At 29.0% G+C, this 27654-nt stretch overlaps 1 protein-coding gene across 1 annotated transcript; it reads left to right on the top strand.

Annotated features, from left to right (window-relative positions):
* Nucleotides 1-10794: 10794 nt before the first annotated feature.
* On the top strand, nucleotides 10795-11976 carry LOC129974050 (probable glutamate receptor). The gene has a single exon (XM_056087534.1). The coding sequence runs from the start codon at nucleotides 10795-10797 to the stop codon at nucleotides 11974-11976; it is 1182 nt and encodes a 393-aa protein (XP_055943509.1).
* Nucleotides 11977-27654: the final 15678 nt, after the last annotated feature.

The raw sequence follows: 27654 nt of genomic DNA, 5'->3' as shown, positions 1-27654 counted from the left end.
CTAAATTGCATTTATTCTTAAACTGGATAATATATTTTCATATCAGTGTTTTAGAATTTGATTCTCTTTTTTTTTTTTTTTTTTTTCCCTACTGTAAAATTCTTTTTACCTTTCAGGATTTCCAAAATTTGTAATGAAAAATAATTTTCCGATTAATGTAAATTATTTTTTGTCTATTTCATATTTTACTACTTGGTAAAGAAAGCAAAATTTTTTCAAGGTTTGCTTTTTTTTTTAAGTAAAAATGTATGACTTTGTAACTAAGGAAGAGAGACACATTTATGTTATTGTAGAAATGTGAAACTGAACAAAATTAATATATTTGCAAACAATATTTGTGTATATAAGATGAAAAGGCTTGGTGAAAAAAGACCACTAAGTAAATAAATGATATAAAAGCAGAAAGTATAACAAATTATATACAGCTCTATTAATGGAAAAAGGAAATAAACAATAGAGGCGTAAAAAACAATAATACTTACATAAGGCATGTAACATACATGAAAAAAAGGGAAGGCTTATCAGGAAAAAACTATCTCATTGATAATAAGGTGTTTTTTTATTAGAACGGTCGATGAATTAATGCTAAAAAGGTAGCCCACTGTCCCTTTTTCCTTATATTTTTTGATTTGTGCTTTATTATATGGTTTTCATGTATCTATTATTATATAATTTAATAAGGCCCTAATTCTGAATGATAAGAAATTAATGGAAAACACAAAGATTATTTTTAGAATGTTCATTTCATATGTAAAAAGAGTATTGATTGTTTAAATGTTACCAATTTTACAAAATTCTGGACCCGAAAATCTAAAATTTACCTTATCCTTCCATTGAGAGGGCAAGAGTTGGAAAATTAATTTCGGAGTCAGATTACACAATGGTAATATGGCTTTAGGATCATTCTTTAAAATATCAAAGTAAAATAGCCAGGCAAATCTAAGAAAAGAATCTTTTAACTTTTAACATAGTGGATTTATTAGTAAGTTGCCACTGTCATCACATTTAAGACAGAAATATCAAATAAGTTTCTTTAAAAGAAAATTTGTTATTCCATTTTAATATAATCTTAGCAATTTGAGCAAAATCGAAATGTATCTTGACATCTCTTTTTCTAGGAAACTAAATTCGTATTTGGAATTGTTCATTGACTCCAATTTCAATAATTGTTTGTAGTTTTTAAAGATGCTTTGTGATAAGATAGGCATTGTTATTGTTATATGAGCATGAATATTTTAAAATATTGAAGCAATAAAAGCTCATCTGCACTACTAATATAGCAATTTTTTTTTTTTTTTGAAAAACTGAATTTGCTTTTTTTTTTAAATATTTTTAACAAAAAATAATTCAATGTTTTTATAAATAGATTGAATGCTTTATATTTTAATAATCATTTTGTGTAGAATTTCATTATGTATATTTTAAATAGCTCTGTAGTATGTGTAAATAAATGTATTTAACAATTTGAGATTTACTAGTATTAGCACAAAAATTCTATTTTTCTTATTGATATTTATATACCTATAAATAATATAATTTTCATATCTGAAAAATATTTTGATAAAAAGGTTATATTTTGCAAAGATCTATAAATATATATATTTACTTTCAACTGATTGTTTATTCTATAGCTGTTGGTTTTTATTTATGTGATATGATTCCTTGTTGCTATACTTTGTTTTCTGAAGCAATTTTCAATTATTTAGTAGTACATTCCTTGTTTCATCCCCCCCCCCGTTTGAATTTCTGCATTGAAATACATTTTTAAAAAATAATCAATATTTTATGATAATTGTGCATTTATAGCATTTTGTTTTTCATGTAGATTGGTTAAGTTATATTAAAATTATAACATTAGTGCAAACTGTTTTTTTTTTCCCTGACTTGTACTTTGCAGAAAGCTTTTCTTCATTCAAACTACCCCTCATTTATCCATTTTTAAGTCTAAATCTTATATCTATGCTATTCTCATGGTTTGATAAAATGTTTATTCAAATTCTTTGTTGACTTGTTCTCCATGTGCTATTCTTTTGTAACTGTTTTCGATTATATTATGAACAGTTTCTTCTAATTTAGAACTTGCTCTTCTATTACACACTATCATTAAAAATTCTCATTTTCTCAGAGATGAAAGTTATACTTCTGTTGTTCAAGAAAAGTGTCAATAACTTTTAATTACAGAAAAATGTTCATATGTCAATATTTTTTAAAGAAATTCTTATTGTGCTTTAAATTTTTTAGATGAAATTTATAGTATGCTCAATGATGAAACATATTTTTTATTTATTTATAATACATATTAATTGTTGTATTTTCTTAAAAAAAAATCTCTATATGAATACTTAAGTTTGAGAAAAATATACTTAATTTTACAAATCTTCAAAAACATTTTTATCTTATTTATTTTGATGATTTTTAACAATGATTCATTGCTGTCAATTTTTTATTTATTTATATCTTCATTCATGAGTCTGTAGTTGTTGAAGTACAAACTAAATGTAGATTTAAAATACTCAACTCCCTTTATCATAGAATATCGACTAGAATCAAATATGGTTGTACTTAAAGAATTTTAAGTTAATTGTAAAATTTTACTTACGATGAAAAAGTGTACAAGTGTATTGTTTTAATCTCTTGTCATTTATGTTATATGATAAAATACAATATAAAATATATTATCAGATATTCTTGTTTTTTTAAATATCATAAAGAAATGTTATTTATTTATATTTTCTGTATTACTTGCATAAGAATAAAGTTTTATGGTTTACTTAGTGTTGTAATTTTACTTATATATATCCTACTTTTTATTTATTTTATATTTATCTGCAGTTTTCTTCTATCCATCAATATTGAGGTAAGTTATTTGTTAAGAGAATTATATATATATTTTTAGAAATATTAAATTTAAAATTTACATTTAATGAATTTTTAAATAATATTTGAAAATAAGTTATTAAAAATTGTTATTTTGAGAAAATTTATTTTTATAGTTTTGACTTGTTTTCTTTTAAGTAAAATGAAAAGGGAATTACATGTTCAAGTTATTTTGTTTTTAATTAATTAATATACCACGAATATGAATGGAAGAGGAACTCATAATTTTCTGGAAAATAAAACATCTTTAAATATAGCTCTTTTTTTTAATAACATGAATAAGCTGAATCCATTAAGATAAATAATAGTTTTTTTTAGTATTAAAATATTTTGTAGGTTTTTTTGAAAGTAATTTTTAAAAATAATTTTTATTATTATTTCTAGAAATCTTTTGTTTTCATTTTTTAGAGGCCACTGCATATATATATAAACAAATATAATATTTATATATATATATTTGTCAGAAGACTACTAGTGATGTGTGGTGAGTTTTAAAAAATATTTTAATAGCCAGCAAGTTTGAGTATTAATCGAATGTCTTATTATATAAACAAAAACTGCATATTTTAAAGAAATAAAGATATATAGGTGATAAAATTGCTATTTCTAATTGAAAAAAATATTATACATAGTACATATAATATGGTGTGTGTATATATATATGTGTAATATTATTTGTTGTGAAGCATGATGCAGTTTGAAGACAGTGAAGATACTTTACTTTTTGTGACGTCGTTTTACTTCATTTTGAAGAAGCAAGCATATGTACAAGCGACGAGCACACAGAACGACACAGAAAGGAATGAGGAAAAAGCTCTTGGACATTTTATCCCTGGTCTTATATAACCTATGATTTTGAAAGGGAAAATATTTCTTTACAGTGCTAATGTATTATGAGATTTCGATAGGGATTTTCATTACACAGGTGGACAAGGTAGGGGAAACACAGGGAGATTTTAAAAAAGAATTTGCTGGATCAGCGGTATGTTATCTCTTCACGCGTAGTGTGGGAAAGTTAGATTTTAGCTGATTCAACAATTTAACAAAGCTTCTCTTGAATTAATTAAGTAGAGACAGTGGAATTGGATCACGAAATAAGAGAATATTTTAGAATGAAGTTACTATGGGCTAAATTAAGATGAAGTTACTATGAAAATTAATTAAATTGAAATTAGAGTTAAAATATCATTACACACACACACACACACATATATATATATATAGTTTATTTTAATTTAAGTTTTGCAGTATTAAGTACAAAACAATATATAAAAAATGCTATCAAAATTTGAAATAAGATATTTTAGAACTTAAAGGAGATGGTAGGGTAATTATTAGTGTCTGATTTGAGACGATACTTACTGTATTGAAATTGGAATAATAATTTTTAATACTGTTAAATACTGTAATGTTGGTAAAATAATTTGCGTTTTGGAATCAATAATGAAGTTAATCATATGCAATGAATCAATTTCCTACAAATCCTTCTAGTCACTTAGCAATTTAACGATTTAGAAAATATTTTGTTAGAACAGTTTCCAACTTCGTTACAAAAAGCCAAAGAAAATTTTATTCTTCATAGCAAAAAGTTGGAGAAAATCACATTCTTCAACAGCTAGGGTTTATGCGTCTGTCTGACAGACCTTATATCTCTACACCATTGTGAGGCTCCAAATTTCAACATTTTGAACATTTCAAAATAACCAGGTTGAATGTGCGGACAATCGCCCCTTGTATGGAAGCTGGCCAAGATTATAATTGTTGCAATGTTGAGCAAAAGTATGTCAGCATGAAAGTTCATTATATTTTTCGGAAAGTTTAGTTAAGAAGTTATCGTGACAAGAAGGAAAAGAAAAGAAAACAAATTTATTTCCAGAAACCCCAAAATTAATTACTCCTATTCTTACCCAGGCACTATCTACGCATCGCATTTAAAACAGATTAATTCAAACACATGCATAATAACTCTATTATTTTTTTAGAAAAGAACATTCTATTTACTATAAATGGACTCGCTTTTAATTTTGTGTTTACCCTTCTATTCAACTTATGTCTCTATTGACAAATCAAATTAAAAAACATGATTCTAAAATTTCTGACGTCCCTTTAACTTTAGAGGGGTTTATCTGATTTCAAATAAAGGGGGGGGGCGGAATGAAATCTAAAAAAACAATTTAAATCTACAACTATTACTAAAGGCAAGCTAATATGGAAACTCCGAATTTTTATACGTTTGCAATACAATCCCCATTACTTGTTTCAATTTCTAATGTGCGGACCGATAACACTTTTCATTGAGCAGATGCAGGGAATTCCAAAAATGCCAATGAATTAAAATCTTCACAAAAATATTCCGAAACTATTGACGATTCAAGACATCCCACATAATAAGGAATGGTCTCCCGAAAACTCTCTCGCATACTCTCTAATGAACTAATTATGCCATAAAAGACCTTATGTGTTATTGACGTGCAATGGCTACCAATAGTTCTGAAAGGAATTCAGCATTTTTACCGAATCAATCGTGTCATCTTAGGCGATTTATCCATGGTATGCGCTAATCCATAAATCACTTTGTATTTTAGACATGTTTTTCTCTATTCGATTGAAACAAAAATTTGGCACATAAGTTCACTTGTAGACTCGAAATCCCGTACCTAATTTGATATATTTAAGTTTTTGCGTTATCGCGTTTATATTTTTCTGAAAATATAGATTGACAGTCTATCCATTGTTGGATCTGAACTCAAAATTGGATTGGGTCTACACTATAGATGTTAAATCTGTGTAACTTTAATCTATTTAGCTCTCTTTGTAATTATCGTTTTAACTTATATTCGAATTGGACAGACGGACTTCCTCGGAACAAATTTTACTCTTGTTAAAAATCTACATATTTGGTGTAAAGACCGCGTACCAAATTTCAACCGTCTAGCTCAAATCGTTTTTTACTTACCTTTATCACAGAGAGACAGACATTTTCTAAAAATGCGTTTTTCGAATTAGGGGTGATCTAAAACGTGGAAATTCGTCAAAATCGTGAGTTCGTATTTTTTGATGGTTTCTATACTTTCTTTATATAACGTGTATGAGAAAATAATAATAAAGATATATCAAATTATCGATATATTCTTGGGAAATATTACACCACTCATCAAGCAATGCAATAGGAAGTGGTTGACGGGCTGCAACTTATCGGCCAAGCATGATCTTCTGGATTCAAGTCCGGTGAAAATGCTGGTCAGTCCATACGGGTGATATCCTCCGATCGAAGGCATTCGTTTACGATGTTTGCACGGTGACGATGGGCGTTGTCATCCATAAACACGAATTCTGCATCTTTGGCGCCCAGAAACAAACGTACATGTCCCAGAATGACGTTCCTATAGATTTATCCTGCCATGGTTCCAATTTGAATATGTAGGTCAGTTCTGGAGCCCAGAATAATTCCTCCCTAAATGAGCAATCCTGCACCACCGTAACGGCGTCGTGCAGTGATGTTCTCTTGATGATAATGGGTACCTGGCGCTCTCCATATGAAAGTCCGGCGAGAATTAGACTGCAAGCTAAATCTGGACTCGTCAGAAAACATCACACAAGCCCACTGTTGCGGTGTCCACAGTGCATGATGCTCTCTACTCCAGGCTAACCGCAAGCGACAGTGAGTTGCAGTAAGTGGAACACATCTGACAGGACTACGAGCATATAGACCAATCTGCTCTAAGCGTCTGTATACGGTCTGCCTTGAAAGTGTCGTACCAGTGGCTGAAGAGAGCTGACGAGACAGGTCTGATGCTGTGCTCAGTCTGCTTCTTTTGGCAGTAACTGCCAAATACCGGTCCTCATTCGGCATTGTAACTTGGGGCGACCTGTGCTGTCACATTAATTAACTCACCATCATCTTGGAATCGTTGCCATAGCTTGGAGATGACACTCTAGGCGATTCCAAGTTCTTCCGATACTTCCAGCTGGGTACGCCCACATTCCAGACGGCCGATAATTCTAACACGTAAAAAAATCATCCAAATGCGTCCTTTGTGTCGTAACAATGCGGTTATTGCACTGAAAGGCTTATAAAGTGCTTGCGAACAATTTTACTTTTTTGCCTGTATTCTTTATACATTACTCTCTTACACTTTCGTCATTGTGACGTACTATCGGTGTAATCTGGTGGCTTCCTGCAATTTGCATATGATTTTTGAAGATGTGTGTAGTCATTTTACGGGTGATATATGTATTTTAGAGTTCGATTTTCGCGTGACTCTGAATGATCCTTAATTTATGGATGTGATTGTATATTTGACATAGCATAGCCAAACTTACCATTCCAATTCATGTATTGAATCAATTTATTTTCAGCTTTTTTGTTTGGAAAATTATGTAAAAAATGATACCTTTTACTTGCACTTTTAGAAATCCATCGCTTTGTCTGTAAAGTTTTGTACGAATAGGAATAACTAATGCTTCTTTATAATAAGCAGATATTGACAAAATACGGAAATGTTTCTCTGCGTGCATTTGTCTGTCTGTAAATGCTCCGCATGCCAGCTATTTTACGTAAAACTATAAATTTCGACACAAATAACTTATCCAGAATGAAAGCAATATTTTCCAGTAATTTTAATTACATTTTTAATTAATGAAAAATTAACGATTTTTTTGCGTTTTTCCGTATTAATTTTCAAAAAGTATTTTTACACCAACCACCACTTTAAAAAAAATAATAATGCTGCCGTTTAGGTTACCGCGCGAATTTTTCTGGAATTTTGTTAATTTTTTGAAAATATTCCACGCTTAACTTTTAAAAATACAATTAGTTTGTGTAAAGAAATTCGAATCCCTAACATCAAATATTTAATTATTTGATTTCCTTCCATTCTTGAAAACCGTGGAAGATAAATTCTACTTATTATCTCGTCAGTTTACATGTAGAGTCAGAAAGTGAAGTCTCAGAACCACATAAAACAACGTGAATTAAAAGATCTATTGCAAGAATAATTACTACTGTGATGTAATGGGAATATTCATGTGTACAATCAACAGAAATGTAGGCTTCTTAAAATACCATAATTTTAATATTTGTCACAATTTGATGCTTCAGAATATTTTATTGGAATCAATTTATGTACACAGTGAGAGAATATTTGTAGGGCTGTTAAAATAACATGGTTTTATTATCTACCGCAAGTTGATAATTCAAAAGTACGTTTTTGAGGAAATAATGAATATTATATTGTGCATAAGATAGTTAATTAAAATAAAATAAGCCACTATTCCCGGTGGAGCTGCTGGTCACCAAAGGCTACTAGCATTAGAATTTTAAAAAAAGTGAGTTTTCAACTGTACTGTGCCATAAAACTCCGTTACGAATATCTATATTAAATTTTGCTTGCTTAATCTATCCTCATATCTATGATGAATATCATCTTAGAACAAATTACGAAAGGGCACAGCTAGGGATTGCAATACCGGACCAAAATTTCAATACCGGTATTCGGTATTTTTTAGATCTTAATACCGGGATACCGGTTTTAATACCGGTATTAGAAATTTTAGAAAAAGAAAGAAAACAAAGGCGTTTCTTTGTTTTATTTTCTAGTTTCATTAGAAAGGGTAAATATCAGGAAAAATAATTTGTAACTTATAAATTATAACAGTATATAAAGAATCACAAAAAAGTAAAGGAACAACTTATTTATTTAAATCACAAAAAAGTGTAAATATCACTATTCAGTCTGTGGTACTAATACAAATTTTTGAAATGTGTTCTTAAAAAACATAATGCATCAATTGTACTGTCATTAAGCCTGAAAAGCAATTTGTGCAAAAATTACTAGATGTTGAAAACGGTCTTTCGGCATCTACGATAGTTAGTGGCACTGATAGCAATGCGCGATATACTTTTCTCAAGTATTTACCTCTAAATCCCCCATCTTCAAATAAATCAATTTCTTATCGGATGGTTTTGGATATAGTTGATTTCTGTATTGTATTTTGGTTCGTTGAAATTTTCTTATTTATCGTTAATTCTATTTTTTGTTCAAGAGACAATTCCTTTTCACTATCGACATTAGTGTCATCATAATCTTCGATAACTGAACCGAATTCTTTTGAATGTGGATAGGTTTGTGGGTAAAATATTTTAAGAAAATTTACTATAAACTTAATCAGATTTGAATTGGTTATTTTCTTTTCATCTTTTTCATTTTCATTTTTAAAATCATTATAATTATGTAAATATCATAAGATATTTTCTATTTCGATATGCCTTTCTTCTGTGCGATTTTTTCAATGTAATATATAATCTTCAGATAATGATGTGTGCTGTGTGCTGTTAGGAGTAAACGGTTTCCAACGTGTTTTAAAATCTAATATTAACATATATTCTGTTTGATTTTCAGTTAGTATGTATTTTAGTAATATGTCATCTTTTTTAAGGGAACGTTTAAATATCTTAACAATTTTTCGAACTTTATATATTATAGGAAGCAATTCTTGATGGGTTAATATTTCATCCTCATTAGGAATATCTTCTTCAACAATTACATTGTCATTATCTTCATTGTCAATATCACTCTCACTCAAACTCTCTTCAAAGTTGGTATCCGAAGTTTCTATATCCACAGTATTTGGATTCTTCTGTTCTTTATTTTTTTGGTATAATACATCTATTACTCTTAACTGAATTCCATGAGCATAGCACAATTGCTGATTTGCACCAATCAACTTTCCAACTTTTTTCATAACTGTTGTTCCATCAGTCATTATGGATACAATTTCTTCTTTCAGGGATAATCCATGTTTCTCTAATTTAGATTTAAGCAATTAATTAAGCCATTAATTAGTTATTTCATTTCGCCCATTAGAGAGACATAAATACAAAAACGTATACTATTATGTTGGCGATCCCTGAACATATAGTGGAGACAATTTTAAAAATTTCTAGTAAATACCGAAAAACCGGTATTTAAACTTGCGAATACCGGTATTACAAAATTGTACAAATGTCTCAAAATACCGGTATTCGGTATACCGGTATTGCAATCCCTAGGCACAGCTAAAGGGGGGAGGATATCTAAGGAGGCGCTATGCAGGTTAAAATCTTAATACATTGATATAGTCTTTTTAAAGTTAAATGTGGTGAAGAAATAGTGCCATTTGTGTTTGCTACGCATTTGATTTTATTATCAAATTGAATTTTTGCTCATCCTTTATATTTTTTCTTATACGTTATAAGTATGTGAAAAAAGAAAAAGAAAAAAATAATGTTTCCTTTTTAATTCGAGCCTTGTTTTCATAACATTTTTGGAATATGTATATAGTCAATTACTCATAGATATATTTTTCTTGTAATGTCGGAAAAAGTTAACTTTTGTTTTATTTCCGATACAAATAAAACCATAACTATTGAGCAATGTCTATAATATCAATAGTAAACGCTCATAAACATTTTTCTTTGGAATCATTAGCCTGTTATGAACAACAACCTAAAGATAAAATCATTATTTTAATGGACATAGCATTAGTTGCTATGTGTTTGAAAATGGAAATTTGCATGGTTTACAAGAAATCCAACTTGTTTATCCTGGAAATGTAGTTTGACAGCGCATCAATATTGCCAAAGCTTTTAAGTAGGCTATTATCAACAAGTTATTGATCTAGATATCTAAAATATGTCCATGTAGTTACAAAAATTCATAACCATGATAATTGTTTATTTATATCAGTTGAATTAAATTACGCTACTTAAATTGAATACGTGATGAATTCTGAATTCATTTGTTTCTCGGCTGTGAAGTATTAATATTCTGGCAACTAGAATATTTTCTATCTGTCACCTGTGAAATATAAAGATTTTTAATTTAATTAAAGATAAGTTCTAATATGAAACAAACCAGGCCATTGAAAATAGCTGTAATGACTTGGCCTCAATCTTTAGAGTTTAAAAAGAATCTGGACGGAAATCCAGAAATTTCTGGCTTTGATGGAAAGTTCCTGCAACTAATTTTAGACAATTTCGGTGTTGATTTTGAGTTAATGATCCCACCAGACGAGGAATTTGGTCGAAAAACAACAAATGGAAGTTGGACTGGTCTAATCGGGATGGTACAAAGAGAGGAAGTAGATTTATCTTTTGGTTCTCTTATCATGACGAGTGAAAGGAAAGAAGCAGTTTCCTTTAGCATTCCATATACAATGACTGGAATGACCTTTGTATACAAAACGCCTCCTTATGAATTCTCAAATTTCACCTATGTGTATCCATTCGATATCTTAACATGGTGTTTGAGTTTGTGTAGTATGTTTATAATAACCTATATCTTTTTTTTAGTTTTGAGACGGAAATTATCATTTGACAGAATATTATTGGAAGTTTATGGAAGCTTCCTCAATCAGTCATTGAACGTAACGGAAAGGCGGAAGAAATGGAAGTGGCTATTTGGCTTATGGCTACTTTTTGTAGTCGTGTTATCCTTTGCATATACAGCTTGTTTATTGTCAGTTTTGTTTATACCTATTAAGAAAGATGAGATTAAAACGTTTCGGCAACTTTCAGAGGGAGTACAAAAAGGAACCCACCGTGCCTTGCCACCAAAAGGCAGTTTTATTATTGATTACCTTGCAACTTCAGAAATTGATTATTTGAGAATAATTGGGGAAGAAATCGTTAAAAACAAAGATTTTAATGACCCAACACAGCGAGATAAGCCTTTAGGTTCCGATATTGTCCATCTGACCACTCGAGAAGAATTAGAATTTTATTTTGTTGACCCAAATTCAAGAGAAAATTACATCCTTGGTATCGAAGATATTGCTGTTTCTCCTGTAGGTATTGCGTTGAGAAAGAACTTTAGCTATACAGAAAAGTTGAATAAAATCATTTCTGCAACGGGGCGTGCAGGATTGTTTCAGAAATTTATGAGTGATGAATATTTGAAGGTGAAAGAAAGCATCTCTCGTAGATTACCTGAAAGAAAATTGTGGAGACAACTTTCGATAAACAATTTAGCTGGAGTTTTTCTATTTTTGTTATTAGGACTTTCCTTTTCGATGCTTACATTGATTTTCGAAATAATTTATTACAATTTCTCAAAATGAAAGAGAATTACGAAATTTTTAGCATAATTGTAAACTCGCTAGCAGTTCAATTGAATTATCAATGAAGAGTATCAAAATGTAGAAACAATATGGAGCAGTAATCTAATTGCTTTAAGCTATTGACTTGATCATCTTAAACAGCTTTTTCACTAAGACAAGGAGAAGAATTTTCTGTATTAAGAGAAGTAGAGGAAGATGACGCATCACTTTTTTTCCAAGTATGAATTAAAGATTATTAATCTGAAAAGGACAAAGTCAAATTAGGAAGTAATTTATTTTTCATTTTAAGTAAAAACTTTTGTTGGGAAAAAATAGCCTTCGGAAAACTTTAAATATATATATATATATATATATTGAATTTGAACAAAAAATTTAAAAATCCAATTAATTACACGTAACACGTTGGAAAAAAATCTCGCAAAAATTTTAGAATGATATTTGCTTTATTTTTTAGAAAAAAAAAATCAGTTTTATTGAAAATAGCATTATCATCATCAGTAACAACAGCAACAACAAAAAAGGTATTTGAAAAATGTAAATGTCTTAAATAACCTTTTTTTTTGTATTAATAGACAAAAGAAACATAAAATTAGGGTTTTATAATTTCTGATGGTATTCTAACGGTCGATTTCTAGAAAAAGTAGTGGAAAATATGTTAAAAAAGTTCGCGACATAAAGTTCTCAGAATATTCTTTCAGATGTAATATAAGACCAAATGTTATCTTCAAATTGACTTTTAACACTTTTTTTTTTCCTGAACCGTGCTTTTAGAATAGATCTCTCTCCCCCCCCTCAGGGAAGTGGTAGGAAAATATTAATAAGCATTTTTCGAAGGCTATTTTTTCCCCACAAAAACTAAGCAGATATCGATCTAAAATTTTAATCAGATGTTTCCTTCTGTGTAATAAGTATTTAAATGATCTTTTGCTAATCTTTAGCTGAAAAAGTAAATAAATTTTTCGAAATTTATTCTTGCTCTAATTAAGCGGTTTTAAAACTCGACTGCTCATAATAATAATCTTTAATAATAATATAATCTCTAATAATAATAATAAACTCGACTGCTTTCTGAATAATAATCTTTTTATATAAGCATAAAGAAAACAATATTTAAATCCCCCTCCCTCATCCTATATTCTCTGATCCTATATTTGGGGGCAGTACTCTTCCAGATATGGGATCAGACTAAATAATCAGACTTAGTAGATCCAACTAAGTAATGAAATTGCTGTTATTTGTTTTTTCCTTGTTAAAGTGCGATTTGATTGGATTATGTTTCGTATTGTTATTGACAGATTTAGGATACACTTACGTTTCTGTTATTTAATTTGGTTTAATTGTTTATTTTTCTATATTTATATTTAGAATGTATCTAAAAATTAGTTTTAATGGCTTGAATATTATATTATCCATTCAAATAATCAATAAAAGTATTCACTATTAAGTTTAAAATAATGATGGACTTTTTGATTTGTAATGCTTTTTTTAATCACCACTTACAAATCTTATATATTTTATTTGTATTTTTTGAAGTACTTTTTATTTCAAAAGAAACATTGTCTGACTGTTTCTGGATTTTTTTTTTAATAAGGGGTGTATATATTTTTGCATGCTTATTAAGTAACAGTAATATATAAAATGCATTTGTATTGTTAAAAGCTATCTAATGTCATATTCTGGAATAATTTATGGAATTTTTTTAAAAAAATTATTTATGTTGTAACAGATAGAATGTTTAATTTTTCGATGAGTTTCTTATGGACGGATGAAGCACATTTGTTAAAATTTCAATTGAAGAGTATCAAATATTTTATATAAAATTGTATTTAGTTATTTCCGATGCATTAATAATTTTATTACAGTAATCATTCACGAACTTCATTTAATGTTGTCGCAACAATATCGATGCCTCAGTTATTTATGCCAGCGAAATATACAATGATATATTCATTTGGAAGACGAAACATCAATTGAATATTCTTCTGAAATAATTTGCTTGATAATACATAATTTATTGTAATACATCAAGATGTTGCAAGTTTTTAACTATTAAATAACATTCTTTTTTCAGTGCAGCTTTTTTACAAAATATAATGGCATTTATGTGACATCGCAACATATCTTTCAATCTCACTTTAATTTCATATTCACAGGCATTTTATCTGACTAAAATCATTTATCTGAAATTGTTTCTTCTTTATATATATATATATATATATATATATATATGTGTGTGTGTGTGTGTGCGTGCGTGTGTGCGTGTGTGCGTGTGTGTGTGTGTGTGTGTGTGTGTGTGTGTGTGCGTGCGTGCGTGTGTGTGTGTGTGCGTGTGTGTGTGTGTGCGTGTGTGTGTGTTTAATGATTAGTTTTTGATTTGAGTGTTCTGGAACATTATAATTACAGAAGATTCCACAGCTGGAAACAAAATTATTAATACTTCTATATATTCGCATCTGAAGTGTACTAGAAATATTTTTACTTTTTATTTCGAATACATTCTGCCAATGCATATGAGTTTTTTTTTTTTTTACAATTTTCGTTAGTTAATATGTCATGTCATGCTTGATATATTGTTAATATGTCATGTTTGATATATTATTAACAGGATTCAATTCATCTAGACTGGAATATTTTCTAGTTACTCGACGCTGCAAACGCGCGCGCACACACACACACACACACACACACACACACACACACACACACACACACACACACACACACACACACACACACACACACACACACACACACACACACACACATAATGATATTTTAAAATCTAATTTAAACTTAATTAATATCTGATTTTTAGCTCAATTCACCACATATTAACTTCATTTTAAAATCTCTTATTTCCTGATCCCATTCCACTTTTTCTATTTAATTAATGCAACAGAAAACTTTGTAAAAATGCTTTAGTCAGCTTTTCCCACGCTCAGAGTGAAAGGATACAAAATTGCTCATCTAAACAAATTCTTCTAAACGATCCCTTTGTTTCCCTTATCAAAATCGAGGCGTGTAGAGAAATCCCTATCGAAATCTCATTGTATATAAGCACTGTGAAAAATTATTTTCTCTTTTTTAAGCTAATCTGCTCTTGTGTCGCGCTGTGAGAGGACGTGCCTTGTCCGCGCTGCTTGTAAATATATCATTCCTCCCGGAAGAGAATAAAATGAAAAAAAAAATTCAAAGTGTCTTCTCTCTCTGCGGCCACGACTCTGTTTCAAAAATTATGCTTATATATATTGTAATTTTATTGTTACTGTCAGATCCAGCGAGAGTATTCTCCCCGAAATTTTCTCTCATAATCTGTAATAAAAGGGGTACAATAGTTACGAAATATTAACCTTTGGCGTGAATATAACATTTTCACTGAATCGATAATGCAATCCTTGGCGAGTTATTTGGCGAATATTTCGTGGCATGCGTTTAATAGTATCCGAAAATCGAATTTGAGTTTTTAGAAGCGTTTTTTCCAACTGACAGAAACAGATATTTAACACAGAACTACAATTGTAATCACACACTCCCATATCAAATTTGATATATAAGTCATTGCATTATATTATTACTTTTACATGTTTCTGAAAGTACAGACAGGCAGACGGTCAATCTCATGTTGGGTTTTGCCCAAAATTTGAGAGGGGTTCAGACTATAGATGTTAATTCTTCGTATCGAATTTTATAAGCGTAGTTCTCTTTGTTATATAATTATCTTGTTAACTTATATTTGGACAGCCATATAGACAGATTTCCTTCGAACAGATTTTGTTCAAAATTTGATAGAAATTTACAAATTTGGTGTGAAGACCATATAGATCCGTCTAGATCAAATCATTTTTGAGTTATTTGTGTCATAGACAGACGAATGGGTATTTCCAAAAATGCATTTTTTGAATTTAGGAGGTCTAAAACGTAGAGATTCGTTCAAAATCTCAAGTTCGATTTTTTTGACAATTACTATGCTTTCTCTGTATTACATATACGAGAAATTAATAAAGCGGCTATGCACTGATTTTCTGTTCCAAATAGTTATCTTCAATGCACAATGTTATTTGTGTCATAGACAGACGAACGGGTATTTCCAAAAATGCATTTTTTGAATTTAGGAGGTCTAAAACGTAGAGATTCGTTCAAAATCTCGAGTTCGATTTTTCTGACAATTACTATGCTTTCTCTGTATTACATATACGAGAAAGTAATAAAGCGGCTATACACTGATTTTCTGCTCCAAATAGTTATCTTCAATGCTACAAGTTCATTGAATTCTCCATTTCTTATATAGATTAGTTTTATTCTTTTTATTTTATTGATAGAATATTTTTTTTTCGTTCTCTATCTCCTTTAATATAAATTCTAGAATTTGGGGAGAAACATTTACTTTTTTACAATAGATTTTTAAACTCATTTTACACTTACGGTTGTAGGGATAATTTCACAATCATACCATTTACTTTCCACATCTACTGTAGACTGCTCTTATGAATGGTGCCACCTTGCATGGCAGGGTGATTTTAGGCAACACTTTTTGAATGTGTCCACTGAAATATACGTATTTTTATGTTCATGTTATTGTATATTATCTTTGTCGGTGTCCACTTATAAAAAGGGCTGAAATCATCTTGCAATGTTTCTTGTGAATTGACTGTGCATAACGTTTCTACAGTTATAATTATCAATAGTTCCAAAAATTCTGTATTTTTTTGTATGAATATTATAACCGGAGATTATGAAATGATTTTTTTCTCTGTATAAAATTTAAAATCTGACATTAAGCTTGAATGATTTATTGTCTACTAACTAGCAGGTTTACCTAGTTATTAGTTACAAAAAGTGGTAATTAAATCTTTCATTAGCAACTTGGTCTTGGTCTTTATATTATCGTCATTTATGCTACAGCAAATGTTTGCACTATTAGCAAAACATTTTCATTTACTTTAAATTTTAATTGACATTAAACAATAACTTTTTAATAAGGTTTATTTTACTTCATTGATTGTGCTCTGGTTCTCCTTACTTTTTTATACGATTATTAAAATTTATTTTGAAATTTGAAACAGGTAACAATTAAAGTAGAACTTGTTTAATAACTTGTTTGCTGGATCCGAATATGCCCATGATATATATATATATATATATATATGCCACACACGCGCGCACACACACAATGCGTGTGTGTGTTAGTAAAACTTAATTTGAGAAGTAGGCATGGAAGTTCTCAAACAATTTTTATTCTTTATAGCTTCATTGAAATAATCCAGTTTTCGAGTTTTGTCAAAATTTCTTTGTCCAAACCTTGCTAATATCACAGTGCAACAAACTGAATAGGAAAGAAGGAAATAGAAAAGAGAGAGCGTTCGAGAAAACATTTGGATCTTATATCTGAACATTGAAAAGAATTTGTTGTCTCGGCGTTTTGATTCCATTGAAAGATTAATAGCCAGCGCAACTCAGAAGTTCCAGTGAAGCTGAAGTTCATGCGATTAGAAAATTATTTTTAGAGCGTAGATTAATCAAAAATTGCTGCATATGTAGAAATGTATGTACATTGGCCAGAATTCAAGGGTCATAATTTTTCATGCCACTTTTTTTTTTTTTTTTTAAAGTATGATTAAGTTCTTTCCATTTTAAAACTTTTCATTTCAAATATAATTTTTCTATCTTTATTTTCATTGAACACGCCTAAAAGTTTCAAATGGCAACGTTGCCAAAGTCTCATAATTGACACAACTTAAATATCCTGTATTTCGCTTTGTCTAGAAAGAATTATATCCTTTCTAGACCGAACGAATACAGGATATATTTTCGTATTGTTCTATTTTTTGAACTCTGCATTTTCTTCTAATTATTTCATTTTTTATCAGTAAATTTCTATGTTTGATTTTTCTTAGTTTATTAAGCACTTTCCATTTAAATTATTCTTATTGTATCTCAGTTGGGCATTGTATTTTCTATCTTTCTATATTGGTCTATTATAGTATTTGGGATAAATATTGTCTTTTTTTTTAATTTTTCGATATTGTTTACAGCAAACGCTCAATTAGTTTCGCGGTTCAAAATTATTTTATTCTCTGATAGCTTGTTAATGCGTTGATCGCCTTATTTCTCGCATATATACATAATTTTTTCGGGCCATTGAAGTAAAATTATTATAGATAGGAAAAAAAAATAAATAAAAAAAAATGTGAGAGTTTTTTAAAAAATTTGTTTTTGAAATCTGAATCATTTATATCTGAAATCTTAATTAATGAATTAAGCAAAATTTCTGTAGTATTTAGTGATAACTTTTAAAAATATTATTAACCAAAATAACATTTAAAATATATCTAGCCCCCCCCCAAAAAAAAGAATTGTTACCTTTAAGTTATCGTACATTTTTTTTTTTTTTTTGAATTTCGATACTTTTAAAAATAAATTTAATATGGTATAGTTTTTAAAAATACTATTTATTGTTACGATAAAATTTAAAAGTTTTCATTTTTTTTATCAAATTTTAATCGTGCGATTTTCTTTCATTGTTGAAACTGGGGAAACAAAATTCTTCTTATTATCTTTTCAGTTTACATGTGGAGCCAGAAAGTGAAATCTGAGTATCGCATAAAATAACGTGCCGTTAAATGATTAATGACTTAAAGATTTTTTATAATGGCACTATAGTGTCATTGCAATTGTTTCCGTAAGGAATACTCATGTTTATAATCAACAGAAGTGTAAATAGTATACGGAATCAGAAAGTGAAATCTGAATAGCGCATAAAATAACGTGCCATTAAAATTTAAATTATAGTTAGATCTTTATAACAGCAATGTGATGCCATTGGAATCTACTTCGCACGGTATATTCATATATACTATTAACAGAAGACGTGTTTTCAAAATGGAACTGCTTTATTGCCAATCACAAATTGATACAGAATACTATTTTAAGGCAATCATGAACACCAAGTTGTACATAAGATTGCAGTAAAATCAAATACAACCAATACTCTTGTCTAATCACTTGGTACACCAAAGAAAACTACATTTTTAGATTATTGGACAATTATTTTTTTAATGACAGAGGAATATTATGGATGTCAATTCCATTATGATGATCTCGTGCTTAATAAAGAAGCCAGCCAGCTTTGATTTCACCCGCCAGAAAGTCAATTTGTATTAAAAAAATCATAAGTCTTTTCAAATGGATTCTCTTATATATTGTGATATAAATCATCATTATGAAGACCTGTGCAAAACAGTTTGTTTAAGCTGCCCTGATTTCTATGGCAAATATCAGGCGGATGCTAAGACAAATTACCCAAGAGCCTAGCGATGGAAGGGCATGGTATAATTCTCCATGCAATCTACTTCCCAATTCAGGTATAAGTGTTAGTGCATTGATGTCATTCTTTAAAAAAGTATAATGTAAGATGGAGTATAAAATAAAATAAAATAAAAATCGGATGATGCTCTGGGCACATTTATCCCTGGTAAGCCTAGGATTTTGTAATTAAATTGAATTTTTAATCACTATGTAATTTTATCATATTCGTTACACGTGGTGTTCAAATGTGGAAGTATTGAAGAAAATCGAAAATAAATATTTCCTTTTTTTTTTCTTTTGGTTCCTGTTTCCATGTTTGGAATATGTATAGCGCCAATTACTGATGGATATTTTCCTCTAATAGGCCGAAGTGACGAAGAGACATAACATTTTTTATTTCCGGTACGAGATAAAAATGAAAACTTTTCAGCAATACCTATAATCTCAACAATAACGCTGGTAAACGTTTTCTTTTGAAATCGTTGGTCTAACCATTGTTCTGAACAACAACCTAATGATAAAATCGTTATTTTATTGGCTTTTAAATTAGTTGTTATGTATTTGAAAATGGGAATTTGCGATGTTTACTAGAAATTACAAAAACGAAAAGAAATAAAATATTGTGGAAGTGTTATTTAGTGGTGCATTTACATATTGCTTATTCTAGCAATATGTTGAAGTTGACTGTTTTTAACAATTTATTTATCTAGAGCAAACACATAAAAAGTCTGTCAAGCTGTTCTGGAATTGCATGCTTTGCAAATATGCGTAGCCTTTTCATTTTATCATTCATTTCTAATTATTGTATGTTTATATTTATGGTTTTGGATTTAAGTTGCATATTTGATGAAGTTTGATTTTATTTGTTTTAGGCTTGTGAAAGTAGTTTTATAGTTTATAAAAATTTTGGTAAAGAAATAGAAGCTTGAATATTTTCTGTCAGTCACATGTGAAATATAAAGACTGTGATTAAATTCGAATATGAAACAAAAGAAACTATTAAAAATAGTTGCAATGGTTTTGCCTGACAATTTTGAGCTTAATAACGAGTTAAATATAAATCTAGAACTTCTTGGTTACGATGGGAGATTTCTCCAACTAATTTTAAACGCTCTCGATGTGGATTATGAATTAATGCTCCCACCTGACAATGAATTAGGTCGGAAAACAAAGGATGGAAACTGGACAGGCCTGATTGGGATGTTACAAAGGGAGGAAGCAGATTTATCTTTTCATTCTATTTTCATGACGAGTCAAAGAGAAGAAGTAGTTTCCTTCAGTGTTCCTTTAACAGTTACTGGAATAACTTTTCTCCTAAGAAAACCTCCGTATGAATTCTCGAATTTCGCATACGCATATCCCTTCGATATCTTAACGTGGATTCTCAATTTGTGTATTCTTATTATTATATCCTCTGTCTTTTTTATAATTATGAGCCAAAAATTATCATTTGGCAAAGTATTTTTGGCAGTTTATGGAAGCTTCATCCATCAACCAATGATCTTACCGAAAACGCATAAGAAATGGAACTGGCTGTTTGGTTTATGGTTACTTTTCGTAGCTGTTCTATCTTTTTCTTATACGGCTTGTTTACTTTCTTTCTTGTCTATTCCTTTCGAGAGAAACGCTGTAAGAACATTTCGGCAACTTTCAGAGGGAGTACAAAAAGGAACTCACAGTGTCTTCTCACCAAAAGGTAGTTTCATTATCGATTATCTTGCAACATCTGAAGAAGATCATTTTAGAATAATTGGGAAAGAAATTATTAGTAACAACTGGTACTACGACATGAAAGATATGAATTATAATACATCTTTTACTGAGGGTATTGTTTATTTTCACATCCGAAAAGGATTGGAATTTTATTTTGATGATCAGGTGTCTAAAGGAGATGTTATCATTGGTGACGAAAACATCGCAGTATCACCTATAGGATTTGCTATGAGGAAAAACTTCAGCTTTGCAGAAAAGTTGAACAATATAATTTCTAGAACAAGAAGTGCAGGTTTGTACGAAAAATTTATGAAAGATGAACATTTGAAGTTACGATTAAACATGTCTGATGGGTTATCTGAAAGAAAAATGCAGAAACAACTTTCAGTAAACAATTTAGCTGGAGTTTTCCTACTTCTGTTGGTTGGGATTTCATTATCTGTGGGTATATTGATTTTCGAGATAATCTATTACAATTTCACAAAATGAATGAGATTTATGAAAATTTTTAGCAAAAGTATGAACTCAGCTGCTGGCCCAGTCGAATTGTTATGGAAATTTGGAAATAATACATAACAATAACTTTATTTCATTAAAGTGTTGGATTGGTTATTCTAAATAGGTTCCTGCATTTGCTGCCATTTACCTGCCTGGATAAAGAGGGAGGAGCTAAAACGTTAGGTTTTCAAGTTTAAATGAAACTTTATTTATTTCAGAGGAAAAGATTAAATTACAAATTTATGGGTATGAGATAGGCCAACAGAATAAGCCAAAAGAAGTAAGATAGCTTAATATTATCAAGAATAAATTTTTTTTAAAAGTATATGTTTGAAGATGAAATTATTTTTTTAAGTGAGTGAAAGTCGTTGAGTTTCCTTTTATATACGTGAATTGAGTGAATATATATAAATGAAAATATTTGATAAAAAATTCAGAAAGTTCTGAAAATATGTATAGTTATTTTTTCATACATCCGAAATCAATGATCAGGGAAATAAATCTTATTCTGAAAATGTTGCTTTATTATTTCCAAAAGTATTCTGATAATGCCGATTATCAGCAAAAAATAAAAAATAAAAATTTAAAAAAAACTTATTTTGTGTTACCTAGTTTGTAAATACATAAGACATTGTTCATAAGTGTAATATGCGTGTCATGGACTCTCCAAATATGCTTTCAGACATAATAATTAAGACAAAATAATTTCAAAATTAACTTTCATCTCTTTTTTTTCTGAAGAATCAGCCATTATATTAACATCTAAAATCGTGAGGAGCTTTAGATTAATGCTTTTAGAATGGGATTTTTTTCAGTACCCGAATTCCGAGGGATATAAAATTTTTTTTTCTGAAACTAACTACTCTGAAATTAATTAAGCTACTTTAATTCTCTTGGTCAATTTTAATGTTTTTTTAATAACTGTAACTTTTTAATTATTTTAATTAATCTTTTAACATTTCTTCTCAGATGAATAGCCTTTTGTTTGAACATGAAAAAACCAGTGTTTCAATTTTTACCCTCGTCGCCACCATAATCAATTTAATATTAGGAAATAAACACAAATGCCCTTTTTCGATAGCCAATCCAGCAACTTAAGGTAATGAAATTGCTGTTATATATTTTTTACATACGAAGGAACAAATTCGACTTGATTATTTATTATATATTTACTAATGAATTTAAAACACTCACACTTTCTGTAAACACTATTTCTCTTTTAATTTTGTTTAACTACAGAATTTTAAGATTTTTTTTTATATTTACGTTTAGAATTTACTTAAATATATAGTTTCTGTAGTTTGAATGTTACTTTGTGTGATGTCATTTTTTTTACCAGGTTTAAATGGTTTTGCTTTCAAATATTGATAAAAGTATTAAATATAGAATCATAACTAATTATTTTTTTCAAACTTCTTGATATACAACGCATATTAATTCAATATTTACCAGTCTTATATAGAATTTTTTGCAACTGTTTTCTTGAAATTCCTATTTTTTTTAAACGGAACGTTGCTCTCCTATTTCTAATGTTTGCTTTATTTTCAATAATAGGAAATTCTCAATTTTTTACGAACTTATATTAACTTATATAAACTTATATTAACATTAATATACTGGATATAATTGCATTGTTAAAGGCTATCCACCATTTCTATATTCTGAAATAATCTATGGATTTCGAATCATGCCGGAAATACTCTTTACAATTAGAGATAGAATGTTTGAATGTTTTTGCAGATTTCTTATGCAGAAATGTTGGACTTTCATTAAAATATTCATTTTGAACCCTATATATAATACTTATTTTTACTATATAATCAATATATATAATTGTTTAGCATCGTCTGTAACGCTGGCCAAGGTTTCAAACCGATGCGAAATCCCTACTTCTATTTTGGAGTCTAGTAACTCAGACAAGTTTTTTTTTTTTTTTTTTTTTTTTTTTTTTTTTTTTTAATGTGTGCGAATAAAAGCTAGATATGAATAAACATTAGTTATGAGATTGTAAACCATGTTTTATTTGCATTTTTTTACGTTTGATTGTAACAAAGATCAATGAGCTGAGATCTGTGAATTTTAATACTTTACATTATGTTTATTTACTATATTTTCCATTTACGGGGCAATTATAAATTATTTTAATATTAACATTCAATACATATATTTTTTCATTTTATATATGAAATTGCATTTTTTTCTGTTAGAAGGTTTGCATTTTTTATGAACAGGTGTTTAATGATTAGTTTTTGATTTGAGTGTTCTGGAACATTATAATTATAGAAGATTCCACAGCTGGAAACAAAATTATTAATACTTCTATATATTCGCATCTGAAGTGTACTAGAAATATTTTTACTTTTTATTTCGAATACATTCTGCCAATGCACATGTTTTTGTTTTTTTTTTACAATTTTCGTTAGTTAATATGTCATGTCATGCTTGATATATTGTTAACAGGATTCAATTCATCTAGACTGGAATATTTTCTAGTTACTCGACGCTGAAACGCTAACACACACACACACACACACACACACACACACACACACACACACACACACGCACGCACACACACACACGCACACACACACGCACACGCACACACACACAGACACACACACGCGCACACACACACACACACACACACACGCGCACACACACACACACACACACACACACTCACGCACACATACACACGCAATTTACAGTGATACAATATTGAGATCCTGAGAGTTTCGTGCCGGTAAACAACATGCAATCTTAAGATTTTTATAAAAAGTAACGGCAATTACGTTACATCAAAACTTACAGTTCAATCTCTTGCTTAAAAGTAACTTTTCTTATTTCAAATTTATAATGTGGCTAAGAAACAAGTAAAAAAGGCATAATAAGGAATAGCGAGGTACAAAAATAAGCGACAGAATACTAAATGCTTTAATTAAAAACTCTAATCCGTTTTAATGTATTATATGTTCTTTGTGTATCTGTATATTATTTTTATGTGCATATCATAAATTCCAAATGTAATATTTATATTATATATTTCATATTGCTGTAAATAAATTTGTACAGCTTGATTGCGTTGTTCAATTCACCATCAGCTCGGTTTTATTGTTATCATGATTAAATCACAGATTATGACTGCATGAACGTAAATTTATTGGCTTAATAAAACTTTTGTGCTCTGATATTTTGCTATAATTCTTCATCTTATAGCATTTCATAAATTTATTATATTGGCAAGGTATTTTTTTCTTACTGGCTTCAAATAATATTTTTAGAGTGTTTCATTAGTCATTTGCTTTCTAAAGACAGATTTTTAAATAATTTTGTCTTTACAATTTTAATAATTATGTCTTTTACTTCCTTTTATACAAAGTATAAAACAGCACTGTAATCGTCAAAATAAATAAATAAAATTAAAACTGGAGATATCAACAATTTTCAACCTTGTCTTTTTACTTAATCGTTTCAAATCTTCATGAGTTAGAAAAGCACATTTTTGTCATTATATTTGTCTGTCTGTGAATGCAATAACTCAAAAATGCTTTGAGCTAGACAGGTGAAATTTAGTATTTGCACATTAGACCAAATTGTTAAAGCCTATTAAATTTTAAAAGGAAATCGACTCAAAGGAAGTTTACCTTTCTACATGTGTGAGCACAACTGAATGTGGTACATATTGATTACATTTGGTAACTTTTATTATTTTACAGTGGTACATTTGGTACAGGAATGCGGTACATCATTAGAAGATTTACATTATTCAGTTCACTGTGCTATGCTCATCTGTTTTTTTTTTTTTTTTTTTTTGTAATCTTACTTCTAAACTTTTATTTGAAACAAGAAATAATTAAAATGACAATATTGTACATAATTATTTAAATTACGATCCAATATTTTTTTTATTTAATCGAATAATGGCAATGATATATGAAGACAGTAATTAGAGCAATTCATCATTGAAGTTTTGTGTCTGTTATCAAATGTATTTCATAACTTTTTGAATATATTACACGATTTTTGTTTAAAGATTAAGTAAAAAAAATATATGTGTATTATATTATATCTAAAAACAAAATTGAAAATTGAAAGAGAAGTAATATGTTATTATTTATTCAGTTCAAGTTCATATATATTTCAAGAAAGAACAGCAGCATTTAAAATGATCGGACTGCACAGATTATTGCTTCATTACTTGCATCTGAAGATAAATTTTAACATAATTGCCAAATAGTTTTTAAAATTTCATTAAAAAATTTGTATTAAAAATCCTGTCAATGTATAGAAAAAAAAGCAAAATTTCATATCTGGTTTGAAGAAATGTAAGAAAAAATCTCAAGAGAAAATATTTGCAACATTAATGAAAAGGATTCGACTGTCATTACAGTATTAATAAATAAAATATTTTTTAAAAAATTATTAAAATTTGAGAAAAAAAACTGTATGGCAGCTAAATTAATATTATTGAAAGAGAGTTTAATGTTGTAAACTATTTTTAACGCCACGATATTGTCAAAGCTATTGGAGTTTTACTTCAAAGTCCAGTTTAAATTTATTATGGAAAATAGTAATGAAACCTTGTTTTTTATTATTACAAGATCACCCTCTTTACGCGATGTTATTTTCATCAGACATCATCAACTTTTTTAAAACATGATCAACTTTTATAAAATCCTTTAAATTCATATGCAATGTTACAAATGCATATTTTTTTTTTTTTTTTTTGGAAAAAAGAAGTATGAACAATTTTAAAATTTTTAATTTTCAAAATGCAAGAAAGTTATTGCTAAATTGAGAATCCCAAATTAATGTTAATAAATTAATAAGTTAATGTTAATAAGCCTGTAATATTAGGTTTATAAGCCAGCTTTTTATAGAATGCTTTTGAAAAAATTCTGGAAATCATGACTTACCAAAATCAATAGTTTAGCAAGCAGTTAGTCTACCGGAAAAAGATCCATAAAAAAACTGATTACAAATAGTGCAATTTGTTGACCTTGGAGCCGAATCAATTATAGCGGATCAAATCAGGGACTATTTTTTTTGTGTGATCTTTTCTTAACATCTTGTTGGAATTGAACAACCGATGCCATTTATCTTCAAAGATAGATTCCTGGTTATACGGCATAACATGCCATCTGAAACTTTATATGAATACAAATCATAATACGAGATTATTATGATTTGCATTCATACATAGGTTTCACTTATATTAACTTAAACATAAGGCATTATTGGGCTTGGGAAAACTGTATATCGTAATTGCAATAATGCTGACTGGCGTCAAATTTTCTCTTTATAGATGAATCAAGTTTGTTTGGAAATAGAAAATTATGCAAATGTGAGATAGGAAAGTTGAAAACAGTTTCTTTGATTGTTCCTACATATTTTCACGCTCTGAAGTAGTTAAAAATTTCCATCACTCTAATTTGTTTGTAAAAGTATAAAATACACGCATAATTTGTGAAGAATTTGCTGTTATCCGGGTTATTTAAATGTTTACTTTTTTTTTCCGTCAAAATATTTTTTCCTGATCAAATGGAAAATAAATTTCTTGATATATATATCAAGGAAAATGTTTTACTCAATTCTTTCTAAAACGTTGTTCCTTGTTTCATGGGATGTTTATGGCTAATTGAGCCATTTTGCAATATATTATAATTTTAGTGGCATTTTTAAGTTCTTCAGAAATTAACCTAAAACAATCTTCCTGAACCGTTGTGATGGATTTACCTCTATTTTTATTAAACGCACAAAACATTTTGATTAAAAAATTAAAAGTTAATTATTTTTATGCTTTATTTTCTCTAATTTAGTGAAAAAAAAGCATGATGAACGTTATTAGATAATTTGTGCTAATTTAAACATCTTATCTTATTAACACACAATGCCAAACATTATCGTTAAGATTATCTTCTCAGTATAAAACGTCTTTCGAAATACGGAACATCATAGAAATATCAAAAAATATCTTATGCTAAAAGGATATCCTTTTGCTATTGAATTAGCTGCAAGGGTAATCGAAATATTCCCATGTTTTATACTTATAGGATAGTCGAATATGACAATTTCAATGGGAGAAAATGGATCTATAATCTTATCATACGTTAAATCTTGTTGAAAAGAATTATCGACTAAAAGTTTAATTCATCTAAG

The sequence above is a fragment of the Argiope bruennichi genome, chromosome 1 (genome assembly GCF_947563725.1).
Source record: "Argiope bruennichi chromosome 1, qqArgBrue1.1, whole genome shotgun sequence".
Lineage (NCBI taxonomy): Eukaryota > Metazoa > Arthropoda > Arachnida > Araneae > Araneidae > Argiope > Argiope bruennichi.
Note: the sequence above shows the minus strand (reverse complement) of the source record. Positions and strands in the feature narration are given on the sequence as shown.